The 13,819-nt window shown below is 32.7% G+C and overlaps 1 protein-coding gene across 6 annotated transcripts in view; it reads left to right on the forward strand.

Annotated features, from left to right (window-relative positions):
* Positions 1–13,819, forward strand: part of CCSER1 (coiled-coil serine rich protein 1) — a 1,490,059-nt gene that overhangs the window by 591,753 nt on the left and 884,487 nt on the right. For all 6 annotated transcript variants that reach the window (XM_055111625.2, XM_034958922.4, XM_003829898.4 and 3 more), the window contains one exon: positions 1,797–1,874. In XM_055111625.2, the coding sequence (XP_054967600.2) occupies positions 1,797–1,874 (78 nt within the window). The remainder of the gene's footprint in view (positions 1–1,796; positions 1,875–13,819) is intronic.

Consider the following 13,819-nt stretch of genomic DNA (forward strand, 5'->3'; position numbering starts at 1 on the left):
CCTCATGTTCTTATGAAAATTAAACCTTCATTGGAAAGACTGTGATCCAGGCTTTTCAATTTTTACAAATGAATGTCATCTATGTCTCCTAAATATATAGTTTTTGAGGGTATGATACTTTAATAAGCTATGCAGGCTGTCCATACTACAGGTAAATATCGGATAATTCAGCTATGAACGAACTGTGTTCTGTCACTTGCTTAAATTCTTGTGAGAAATCCAACTTTAAGAGATTTAGCTCAAGAGTCTTTTTTTCTGTGTTTTTCAGCATAAAGCTTCATTCATGTCTTAAGTTAACATCCTGAGGTAAATTAGTTAGCAATACCCGCCTTGTTTCTCTATTATGTCATATAATCAGAGAGCGAGAGTCAGCAATTCATAATATTTCCTGGATTGATCAAATAAATGGCATAGAACTCCGGATAAATTCTGAAATTAAAGTCAATAACTAACTCACTTCAATTATCTGGTGCATGTATTTTCCTACTTCCTTTAGTAGATTATTGTTCAATTTTTACCTAATTTCCTTCTTTAGATATTTTTACTCAATGCACTGCCTTATATCAATTTCCAAAATAGGTGTGGTATGTGTTAAATTAACATTATGCTGAATATCTTGGTTTCTGTGTTTATAGTTCTTATCCTTGGTTTCTGGACTAGGGAGTCATAAGTAGTCCCAACTTAATGGATATTTAAAATATGTCCAGTTTATTGTACATTTGAATACAGTGAATTGAAAATAATCCTTGAATAGAAAGTCTCTAAGAATAAGTAGCGGTTGTAGCACCTATGCTTTGAATGCGTTCTTTTGTCGAAACTTAAGTGAGTCAAACTTGTCTACTTATATCCTTATCTCACTTGAGGTGAATTCATTCTTTGGTTTTAATCTTCACTGCAAAATTTCTGTGTGTTTGCACATATATTTAGAAACCAAGCTGAAAATGTAGGTATATATTCTTTTCAATGTTTTCTTTTGTTTTATTTGCATATGGAAGAATCCCTCTGAGAGACTGTGTTAAGAATATAATAAAATGACTTCTGTTGCTACCTACTATTAGTATATTTTTCTTGGTTTTAGAAAAGTAAATTAATGATGAACTTCTAACTGATATATCTTTTTTAGGCTAATCTCTCATTAAAGACTTTATAATTGATTTTATTTTTAAAAGACTAGATAAACAGCCATTAGCAACATTCCAGGCATTCTCTTACATTTGTGTAAATCTTTTATCCTTAAACTTTTGTTTAGCAGAATAAAAGAAAGGTAAAATGTCAGGGGCTATGAATTTAGGAATTTAAAAAATTTAATATTTTTTCAGTTTGTAATTGTATATTATGGCAGGTTGGTTTACATAATGAAAAAAATGGTTGCAATGATTTAAATCTTTATAGAAGAAAAACTGTAATATATGTTTGAAAATCAGTCTGAAATACATTGAAATAGCAACATAATGAATTATTACAGATACAGTTTAATTTAAAAAAGGTAAAATATAAATTAAGCAATGATGATAATAAATACCACCCTAACACAAAAAATGGCCATTATATTTGATAAAATGCACTTAAAATATACATGGAGAGTGATAATTTGACTAATTTCCCAGATAATCATTTCTATATAAGGAATGATTTATTATATAATTATGATTAAATCTACATTAAATCTGATTTTTTACATTCATATTTTACTTATTATTTGTTTATTTTAATGATTTATTTATTTTTCTAAATTATGAATAGTCAAAATGACTACAAAACAATCCTAATTAAATTCAATTTCACTGTCCTTGCAGAGTGCAGACATGAGTCCAGCAAGCAGTACCACGTCACTTCCTGTTAGTCCTCTTACTGAAGAGCCAGTGCCTTTCAAGGTAAAAAACAAACAAGAAAGCATTATTTATAAAAATGTTAGGATAGTTAATAAATAGTTTAAAATAGTTGATGTGTAGATGGTGAAGTGAACTGCTTTAATCTTCAAGGGTCTGATTTCAAATCTTAAAATCATTTTTTTGTGTGTTCCATTGTCATTCTATTGCTAACTAAAGGTAAAGGTTTGAATGAAAATTAATACTTTATGGGACAATTGTTTGTCTTACATGTAAATGGTGGAGTTTTATTGTAATAGGTTGATTCACATGAATTAGAGGTTTTAAATATTTTGTTTATAGTAATTATATTAATATAAGTCATAGGGGTAAAAGGAAACATTCAGCCCTCATCTAGTGGTTAAATTTTCATTAGCAATGCTAGGTTACCAATAATTAATGATGTAATCCTTTTAAAATAAGAGTCAAAATCAAGAGTTGAAATATGGAATCATTCCACCAAACATATTGTATTTAATAAATATTGGAGTAAATATGCAAATAAGTATGTGGTATGACTGGTGGCATTTTTTTCAGTTTGGGAAGCTATATACATAACAAATATGAAGTCTTGTTTTGCCACTTAAGATTAGATGTTTATATTTAAGCCAAAGCTTGTAGATCAACTATTTTATGTTTGTACTGGGGTATTTAGATATTATTAGGATTATTATAAATAAAAACAATTCTTAAGAGCCTGAGGAAAAAAACTTAAAACGTTGGGATGATGTACTTAAGTGCACTGATTTCAGTATAGTTTGGTTTAAAGACGTGCACATTTTAAGATTATCACTTTTATGATTGCAATGTTTTAACATACAATTATTATGAGAGTTTTTTATTTTTCACATAAGGACTGTATCTTATTCAATTTTATATTGCTTATACCTAGTACAGTTGCTGGCATGGATTTTCATATACTCAATATTGCTGTCTTGTTGAAATGATAATTATAGAAGGCTATGAATTCAAATGAGAGTATTTAGTTTTCTAATTATGGACACTTTTTTGCTTAATGAGAGTCAAATATTTGTTAGAAGGCCCTTTCTATACCTGCTAATTGTTAAATACTGAATGATATTCTGATTACATTATTTATTGAAACATTTTCTTTATTATTATACAGATAAATGAGAAAATAATACTAATGCTACAAAGTTTGATGTTACCGTTTTATGGTATATGGAACAAATTTACTGAAGAAGCATATCTTTAACAAGATTTTAATTGAATTCTCAAAACTTCGCCAGAAACCATTTTTTCTTTTTAATATTTTGACAATGATTACAGTCTTTGAAAATTAATGTATTTTTTAACAGAGGTTAAAAAAGGTTAGACATATTTCAGAATCTGGTGACATAAAGCTAATATAAATATAATTAGTTTCTCTAACTGGTTCTGAGAGATCAATAGTTTTGGGGTAAATGTAAATGGTTCTATAAGAAATTAAAACTTCCAAGTGCTTATAATATTTAGTATTGTCTTTTGATGGCCAACATAGTTATGGTGATTTTTAATTTACTCCTTTTGTGAAAGGAATATTGCCTATATCTTTTCAAAATATTTAATCACCTATAAAATTATCCCACTAGTGTTTATAAGTATCTAAACTTAAAAATCAAAATTATGAAATAAAACTTTATCTGCTTCTTTCATTTTTAGCTTATAAATTGTCATTGTGTAAATGAGTAATATAATACTTAATGTTACATAAACACAAAATATACAGAACTATTTTGAACAGAATCTTAACAGTATAAAGCATTGTAATTCCAAGGATATGTTGAGAATTATATAACACATAGAAGACATTTAAGTTTTCTTATAACCACATTCTGAAAAAGTCTAATATTATAATTCAGATGTCTAAAACTTTGATTAAAATTATGATATCTGAATAGCTAGGTAACTAGAAAATAAAAGGTTGTCTTTTTCACCTATTCCCCATGAATGTGACATGATATTTCATGTTAGTATTAGATTAATCCTCTTAACCTCTTAGCTTACTTTTCTAAGATACAGTGATTTCAGCACTCAACCCCATCACAATCCACCCTAACATTAGAAGAGCAAAGCTTCTTCTAATATTGGTGGGTGATTGAGGGATTTGATTTTCCTTTTTCTTCTGGGAAGTAATTAGATTACTAGAAGAAGTGTATTTATCCACTTTCTTAGTCAGTTTTGGAAGCACTCAGAACAGTTGGAGGAAGACACCTTGTTTTGGCTGGTATGTTTATCAAGGTGCATACTTTTTTTTGAGCATTACCTTTAGAATGACATTCAGATTAAGCTGAATTCAACCACATCATTTGAAATAAAGACAAATGGTAAATTATTTTTATAAAAAATAAATACAAATACTTTCCCACTAATACCCATGCCTTTATTCTTGAATGTTAGATAAGAAATTGGCTATTGTTAGGAATGTACCATAGTAAGATATATTAAATTAAGTATGGAAAAAAAGATGGCATCCTAGGGACTATCCCAAGGTAGGTTAAACTTTAGAGATACATGAATTTAAAATGGCAGTTCAGTCTTGTTTGGGATCAAATGTTTATTTTTTTCCAATATGGCAGCATTTTTCAACTTTGTTAGTATTGGAGCCCATTCTTTCAATTAAATAAAAACGATCTGCCCTGAAAGATAGTCTAAGCCCCGCATACATACTCACTTCTCTATTCCCCCACACTATGGTTCAGTTCCTGCTAATCTCAAATTTACTGTTTAAAAACCATTGCTAGAGTGGTTTGATTGGTGTAGCTAGCCTTTCAAAACTGAGGACATTTCACACAAAAATTCATCCAACTTTGTCTTAAACAACTGAAAAATCTGGAAACTTTGTGGATCTCGTTGTAAGTAGAACTACTTGATAAGAGATGAGAAGGCTTTCTCCATCTAGACAGGGTACATCACCACAGTCATCACCATTCGTACTATATTCATGCCAGGTGATGAATGCATTTGACTGTATTCTTTCATAGAAGATAGTGTATAATTCACAATCTTCCACATATACTACACATAATAAACTCCAGATTTCCTGGGCAGCCTCTTGATACTGAGGAGTTTCTAGGATGCTTGGTTCAAAAAGTTTCTTTTATAAGAACTGTCAGATTCTTTTACCTTTATAAACTATTGTTATGGGCATCTATTTGGAAACAAAAGGCAAATATATAACCTCTAGTTTTTGTTGTTTTTTAATAGAATATTCAGCATTATATCAACTGTACACACATATGGTCTGACACATGCCACTGCATCATTATAGAAGAGCCAAAGGATAACCAATTTTGCATAGGTAGGAACAAAATGTTATCAAACATCAACAACAGAATCATAAAAGTTCAAGATCATTAAAGTGAAACATTGCTCTGATAAAAGACAGTGGATTGCTTAGCCATTAAGTTTTTTATAGTTTTCTGAGGACTAAACCTGAACAAAATTGATGTTGTTAATTTTAATGTGCTCATTCTATCCTTTTCTATCTTTTCCCTCTGGCATTCTCCCTGATTTCTTGCAAATATCTAATCACTTCCTATCTCATCTGCCTGACATCTCCCTTTGTTAGCCTTGGTAAAATGCTCCACACTGAAGATAGCTTCAAGCCACTACATTTCACTGTTCTTTAGTAGGATGACCCTTTCAATGTTTTGTACATATGCAGTTATTAGCAGCCTCAGTCCATTCCTGGAACTAGCACTCTTGAAGCTAAAGCTGGCTCGTTGCTCCTGACCCTCCATAAAAGTACAATTTATCATGAGCCATGTTCTTTTTGCTAGTAATGTTCATCAGTTTTTAAATTTATTTGTACTTCAATGAAGCATGATGGCTACATTTTAGTCTCTTTTCCTACTTAAGTAATATTTTTTGATTAGATATGTTAGGAAATCATATTATCCTACTGTACTGTATTATATTTATCCTGTGATAAATTCAGCAGGAAATACAAAACTTCTATTCTATTGTTCTTTGAACTTCTGAAGACTTTTGTGCTTCAAAAGTACACAAAGGCATTGAGGAATACCCTCCATTCACCAACCCTTGATCAAAATTTAAAACAAATAAACCTAATTCATTGCATTTCTTGGCCCATTGACTACTGCTTCCCTGGGATGTTTGCATTCCTGGAATGCCTAGAGGGATTGTCACAGTACCTGGAATGCACAATGGCACCACCCTCTCCAAGGTAAGGCCACATTCCCAAGGAACTGACAGTGTGGCATTTGGTTCTTTCCTAGGTCTCTTCTTCTTATGAAATCCAAGGTTCTCTGACTTCTTTTCCTCATCCCTAGTTATTACTCTTTAGTCTAAAGAAACTCCAAGCTTCTCTCAGAGCTGTTTCTTCTCTCCTTAAATCAGCCAGGGCACTGAAAAAACAATAACAAGAATAAGAACAAGAAAAAACTCTTTGATGTACTTTTTAGGAATAGAATTGTGTCTGAAGATTCTTCTGCCATGACATGAACTTAACTTTAATATGCACAGAGCCACTTTGCTTAAGCAGGGGATAGAAAGGAGGAAGTAGATAAATAAATTGTTTCAAAAAAATTTTTTGTAGGCTGGGTGTAGTGGCTCACCCGTCTAATTCCAGCACTTTGGGAAGCTGAGGCAGGAGGTTCACTTGAGCTCAGGAATTTGAGCCCAACCTTAGCAACATAGGGAGACCCCCATCCCTATTATTTAAAAACATATATTCTACCATGAAATACTGGTATGTTAAGCAATAAAAATGATGCTTAACTTTACGTGACCATAGAGCCTGGATTCAGGAATTAGTAATGTGTAGTAACACACAGTTTGCTCCCTATTGTATAAAATGAAGTGTGTAGAAAAAAAGATGCAGTAAATATAGAATTATCAATCTTCAACTCTGGTGATGGATCATACTATTTTAAGAAAAGTTTTCTGTAGTTTCTATAATGACCACTTGTTTCTATTTTTAAAACAATGTTTATTTTTAATAAAGCAGAAAAGAGAATTGGAGGCATTAGAAGCAATGCAGTCTAATTAGGAGACTGTCTGGGAGGATCAAACCCCAGTTTTGCCACTCTCTAGCTATGTGAGACCTTGAGCCAGTTATTTTGTGTCCAAATATCTTATTTATAAAATGACAACAGCAACTACTTCTTCATTAGGTTCTTATAAGGTTAAACAAGTTAATAAATGAAAAATGTCTACAATAGCACATAGTAACCCATATGTAAGTGTTGATTATTATTTTTATAGATGCAAGATCTCCAAGTTCAATGCAAGAAAGTCTTATAAATGCTGTAGGGCAGAAATTTTTGCCACTGAACTCCTACTACTTTATTTTCAAATATGAAAGAAATATATTTTAAACATAAATTATTTACTTTGATGAAGATTCAAGTTTAACATTTATTCCTACAAGTCATGCTATTTATTTTATACCCTTGAGTATTCAGTTGAGCTCATATATCAGATTCCTCTTATGAAAAATGATTAATGGAAATGTTTATTAATTTTGAGAAGGAGTAAATATAATGAATTTGTCTTGAGGGAAAACTGGTAAATATAATGAAACACTACTTGGAAAAAATACATAATAGTTTCTGTAACAATAAGAACATATATATATTGGCTGGGCGCAGTGGCTCACGCCTGTAATCCCAGCACTTTGGGAGGCTGAGGCGGTTGGATCACAAGGCCAGGGGATTGAGACCATTCTGGCTAACAGGGTGAAATCCCGTCTCTACTAAAAATGCAAAAAATTAGCCTGGCGTGGTTGTGGGCTCCTGTAGTCCCAGCTACTGGGGAGGCTGAGGCAGGAGAATGGCGTGAACCCAGGAGGTGGAGCTTGCAGTGAGCGGAGATAGCGCCACTGCACTCCAGCCTGGGCTACAGAGCGAGACTCCATCTCAAAAAATAAATAAAAATAAAATAAAATAACATATAGTTATTTTAGTATAGTATAGTATACTATACTAAAGAACATATAGTATCTTTTTATCAGGCATACACCATAGCAACTTTTTCTTTTGTTATCCAAACCACCACAGTAACGTAACCTGGTAACCTCCTAAAAGCATACCTTCCAGTGAAGGAATATTATTTAACCACTTTAGAATACTGGGGAAACACCCATTGTGAACAAAGTGCTGCTGCTGTTTTACTTGTTTATATATTATAACATCAACATAGTGAGTAGTTTCAATTTATTTCATCTAAATATATCATTATGTAAAAGAATACATTTGGAAACTCTGAAAGACAGAGGTCAAATTGTGGCATGACCTTCACAACATCATCTGTTGTGTATCCTGCATAGACTCATTTTTGTGTGTGTATGAGAGAGTTTTTATTGTTCCTTTTCATTTATTGAATGTAATGGTCTCTCTTAGTATTAGAAATCGCTTTTTTAATATATCCCTGGAAGAGCCCATTATGGTATATTTCTGCATTTCTGGTCATTTTTTACTAAGCCATCTATGCATTCAAGGATTTGTTGATGAATCAATTTGTCAAGTACCTACCATGTTCTTAGTAATATTCTAAGGCATTGGTATATCGATGTCAACAACACAAACTAAATCCCTGCATTAATGGTGTTTGGGTTCTTGGGAGAAGAAATAGACAACCAGCAAATAAATATATAAAATGTCAGGTAGAGTGATAAATGTTATGATGAAAAGTAAAGCGCAATATGAAGGATAGAAAGTGGCACTGGAGTGTGTTGGTGTTTCAAAAAGGATGGCTAAGGAAGACCACTTTGATTATGGAACATTTTAGTAGAGACCATAATGAAGAAAGGGAGAAAGCCACTCGTGTTTTTATGGGAAGAAACCTGAGAATAACAACTGCAAAAGCAAGAGAATACTCGGTCTTATCAGGAATGGCAAAACATTGTGTTTAGAGTAGAATGAATGATGAGACAAGTAATACAAGTTTAGGTCACAGAGAAATCTTATCATAAAAGGTCTAGTATGTCATGATAAAGACTTAAGATCTTATTTCACATATGATGAAAAGCCATTAGAGTGTTTGTTGAAAAAAAGAATGACATAATCAGACTATTGTTAAACTATTGCTTTGGTTTCTGTGTAGATATAGGCATTACTGGACATGGTAGAAGAAGGAAGTCAAGGCTCCTATAGTTGAAAGATTATGATGGCTTAAACTGGAGTGGTAAAACTTGAGGGGATAACAATTGAATATTGAGTACATTTTGAATGTGGGGTCAGCAGGATTTGTTAATATATTGTATGTAGAATATCCTAAAAGAACAAAATCAAAGATAGTTTCTGATACTAATTTTTTAATGTTTTCCTATTTTTACCCTTTAGGTAACTTTCTGATGTTACAAATAGATAGCATGATACAGAGATTAGTAAAATCTTATTTGTTTGGTTGGCTTAATTGTGTTAGTAGTGAGGCAGTAATTGTGAAATGGCAGACGATGTTGGTTTTGCAGGGGATAATATTGAATCCTACAAGTAATACTAATTTCTGGTAATATATTTTATCTGCCACATAACTGAAAGCACATAGGTAAAACTAAACATAATTTGGGGTGGATGCTGATAAATCAATAATTATGGTTTAGAAATATGATTCATTAATACATAGGTGAAGAAATAAGCAGGTAAAAATAAAATTCTTTGAGGGATAGCTGATGAATTTTGAATATAAACCATACAATAGGTATATATTTGAGGAACCAATGTATTTTATAAAAATAATTTTAAATAAACATGACATCATTGTGGTTCTCTAATGGGAATAAATTTTAAGAGGGTTCTATTATTTATACTATGTATATTTAAAGCAATTATTTTTGATTGATGTAATACAAAATGATAGTTTCACTCATGTAATTCCAAGTAATAAACCATCTCAAAACCTGTCGGTCTAAAATAATAATTTATTATTCATGTTTATGATTCTGTAGGTCGGCTGGACTCATCTGGGCAGTTCTTGTGTGAGGTTTTAAAGTGGGTACAGTCAGACTGAGGTTGAGAATGGGGTCATCTGAAGGCTCAGGTGAGGTAGACTCCCAGGATAATTCCTTTATTCACAAGTCTGGTGCTGTGCTGAAAACACTGTACCTATTGGGATTTCTCTCTCTCTCTCTCTCTCTCTCTCTCTCTCTCTCACTGCTGTATTCTACTTCTGCCTCCCTCTTTCTCTCCTCAGCCTCTCCATGGACTAGCTTGAGCTTTCTCACAACATGCTGGTTTTGGATAATTAGACTTGTTATATGATAGTTGGCTTCCCCTAGGGTGAATGTTCCACAGGAAAAGAAAGGGAAACATGTCAGTCTAATTAGGACTAGACCAGAAATACACAGCTTCACCTCCACATTGTTCTATTGATTTAGCAGTTCCAGGGTGTGTCAACAGTCCCTAAGACTACCCCTACATTCAGAGATTTGTAAGAAGACACAGAATTCAACAGAGATCACACTTGCCTCTACCAGCAATGTGAACAGAGGACATGTATGTGATGTTTCTGCCCAGTAAAGGCCAGTAGCAACTCAGCACCAAAGGATTTTACTGGGGGCTTATCATGTAGGAACCCTGTACCTAGTGTATATCCGTATTCTAAACTCCCAGAAGAAATCAGGTATTTAACATAAACATTATTGTACAAATATTGTTTGTACAAACTACTTAGGGACAGTGAGCCAATCTTATCATTTATGGAAATCTTTATATGTATGTAGGACTCTGGTTACCAGTCAGTCAAGCTCTTAGATACCAACCAGTGGCTAATCTTGCAAGTGGGCCTTTCTAAGCCCTGTATATTAATTTGTTCTCTATCTCCATCAGTTTAATTATTGTAATATTTAGCTCCCATAAATAAGAACATGTGTAATTTTCTTACTTTCCTTGGCATATTTCACTTACCATAATGACTTCCAGCTCCATCCATGTTGTTACAAATGATAGCATCTAATTCTTTTTTATGGCTGAATAGTGTTCATTGTGTATATGTATCACATTTTCTTAATCCATTCATCTGTTGATAGTCACTTGGATTATTTGCAAATCTTGACTGCTACGAATAGTGCTACAGTAAACATGGGAGTGCAGATATCTCTCCAATACACTAATTTCCCTTCTTTTGGGAATGTATCTAGCAGTGGGATTGCTGGATCAAATGGTACGTCTATTTTTAGTTTTGTGAGGAACCTCCAAGTTGTACTGCATAGTAGTTGTACAAATTTACATTCCCACCAACATTGTACGAAGGTTCCCTTCTCTTCACATCCTCCAAAGCATTTGTTATTTTGCCTGCCTTTTGGATAAACATCATTTTAACAAGGATGAGATGATATCTCCTTGTAGTTTTGATTTGCATTTCTCTGATGATTAGTGATGTTGAGCACCTTTTGATATATGTGTTTCCCATTTGTATGTATTCTTTAGATAAATGTCTATTCAGATGTTTTGGCCATTTTTAAATTGCATTGTTAATTTTTTGTCCTATAGAGTTGTTTGAGCTCCTTATATATTCTTATGTTAATCCCTTGTTCAGTGGGTAGTTTTCAAACATTTTCTCCCGTTCTGTGAGTTTCTCTTCACTTTATTGTTTCCTTTGTTGTGCAAAAGCTTTTTAACTTGATATGATCCCATCTATCCAATTTTGCCTTCGTTGACTGTGGTTTAGGGGTATTAAGAAATCCTTGTCTACTCCATGGTCCTGGAGAGTTTCCCTAGTGTTTTCTTTTAGTAATTTGATAGTTACGTCTTATATTTAAGTGTTTAATCCATTTTGACTTGATATTTTGTATATGATCAGGGATAAGGGTCTAGTTTCATTCATCTGCATATGGATATCTAGGTTTTCCAGCATCATTTATTAAAGAGATTTTCCTTTCCCCGATGCATGTCTAGGCACTTTTGTCAAAAATGAGTTTTCTGTATATGTATAGATTTGTTTCTGGGTTCTCTATTCTGTCCCATTGGTCTGTGTGTCTGTTTTTATGCTAGTACCCTGCTGTCTTGTTTACTAAAACTCTGTAATATGATTTCAAGTCAGGTAATGTGATTCCTCCAATTTTGTTCTTTTTGCTCAGGATAGCTTTGGCTATTCTGGGTCTTTTGTGATTCCAAATTTATAAATTTTAGGATTGTTTTTAATATTTTTGTGAAAAACGTCAATTTAATCTATAGATTGCTATTTTTATTTTTATTTTTATTAATTTAATTTAATTAATTAATTTATTTATTTTGAGATGGAGTCTCGCTTTGTTGCCCAGGCTGGAGTGGAGTGGTGCAATCTCCGGTCACTGCAAGCTCCGCCTCCCGGGTTCTTGCCATTCTCCTGCCTCTGCCTCTCAAGTAGCTGGGACTACAGGCTCCCACCACCACGCCCGGCTAATTTTTTGTACTTTTAGTAGAGACGGGGTTTCACTGCGTTAGCCAGGATGGTCTCGATCTCCTGACCTCGTGATCTGCCCACCTTGGCCTCCCTAATCTGTAGATTTCTTTGGATAGTATGGACATTTTAACAATATTGATTCTTCCAATTTATGAATCTGGAATATCTTTTCATTTTTGTATCCTCTTCAATTTATTTTATCAGTGTTTTATAGTTTTCATTGTAGAGAGCTTTCATTTATTTGGTTAACTCCTAGGTATTTATTTTTGTTTATAGCTATTGTAAATTGGATTACTTTCTTGATATTGCAATTTTCACAATTTTCAAATAGATTCCGTTGGAATATAGAAATGTTACTGATTTTTGTATGTTGTTATTGTATCCTGCAACTTTACTGAATTTGTTTTTCAATTCTAATAATTTTTTTGGTGGAGTCTTTAGGTTTTTCCACATATAAGGTCATATTACCTGCAAACAAGTATAATGTGGTTTCTTCCTTTCCAATTTGGATGGTTTTTATTTCTTTCCCTTTTCTGATTGCTCTAGCTAGGACTTCCAGCACTATATTGAATAACAGTGGTGAAAGGGCATCCTTGTTTTGTTCCAAATCTTAGACGAAAGACTTTCAGATTTTCCCCATTTAGCATAAGCTGTGGGTCTGTCATATATGGCTTATATGGCTTTTATTGTTTTGAGGTATGTTTCTTCTATACTCAGTTTTTTAGGGTTTTTATCATGAAAGAGTGTGGAATTTTATCAAATGCTTTTTCAGCATCTATTAAAATAATTATATGTTTATTGCCCTTCATTCTGTTGACATGGCATGTCATATTAATTGATTTTTGTATATTAAACCAGGCTTGTATCTGTAGAATGAATTCTACCTGGTCATGACGAATGATCTTTTTAATGTGTTGTTGAATGCAGTTTGCTAGTGTGTTGTTGAGTATATTTGCATCAATGTTCATGAGGGATATTGTCCTGTAGTTTTCTGTTTTGGATGGGTCTTTGTTTAGCTTTGGTATCAAGGTAATATTGGCCTCATAGAATGACTTTGGAAGTATTTTCTCCTCTTCCACTTTTCAGAATAGCTTGAGGAGGATTGATACTAGTTCTTCAAATGTTTGCTAAAATTCAGCAGGGAAGCCATTGGGTCCTGGACTTTTCTTTGCTTGGAGATGTTTTATTACAGCTTCAACTTCATTACTTATTATTGGTCTGTTCAGATTTTACATTTCTTCATGGTTCAGTCTTGATAGATTTTATGTGTCTCAAAATTTATCCATTTCTTCTACATTTTCTAATTTATTGGCACATAGTTGCTCATGGTAACTTTAAATTTATGTAGTGTCAGTTATAATGTCTCCTTTTTCATCTCTGATTTTATTGGTATGGGCTTTCTCTCTGTTTTCTTAGTCTGACTAAAGGTTTATTGATCTGTATTATTTATTTTACTAATTTTGGTTTTGATTGTTCTTTTCTAGTTCTTAAAAATGCATTGTTAGGTTGTTTATTTGAAGTGTTTCTACTTTTTTGAAATAGGTGCTTATAACTATAAATTTCCCTCTTAGAAATGCTTTCACTATAGCTCATAGGTTTGGGTA

The sequence above is a fragment of the Pan paniscus genome, chromosome 3, assembly GCF_029289425.2.
Source record: "Pan paniscus chromosome 3, NHGRI_mPanPan1-v2.0_pri, whole genome shotgun sequence".
NCBI classification, from domain to species: domain Eukaryota; kingdom Metazoa; phylum Chordata; class Mammalia; order Primates; family Hominidae; genus Pan; species Pan paniscus.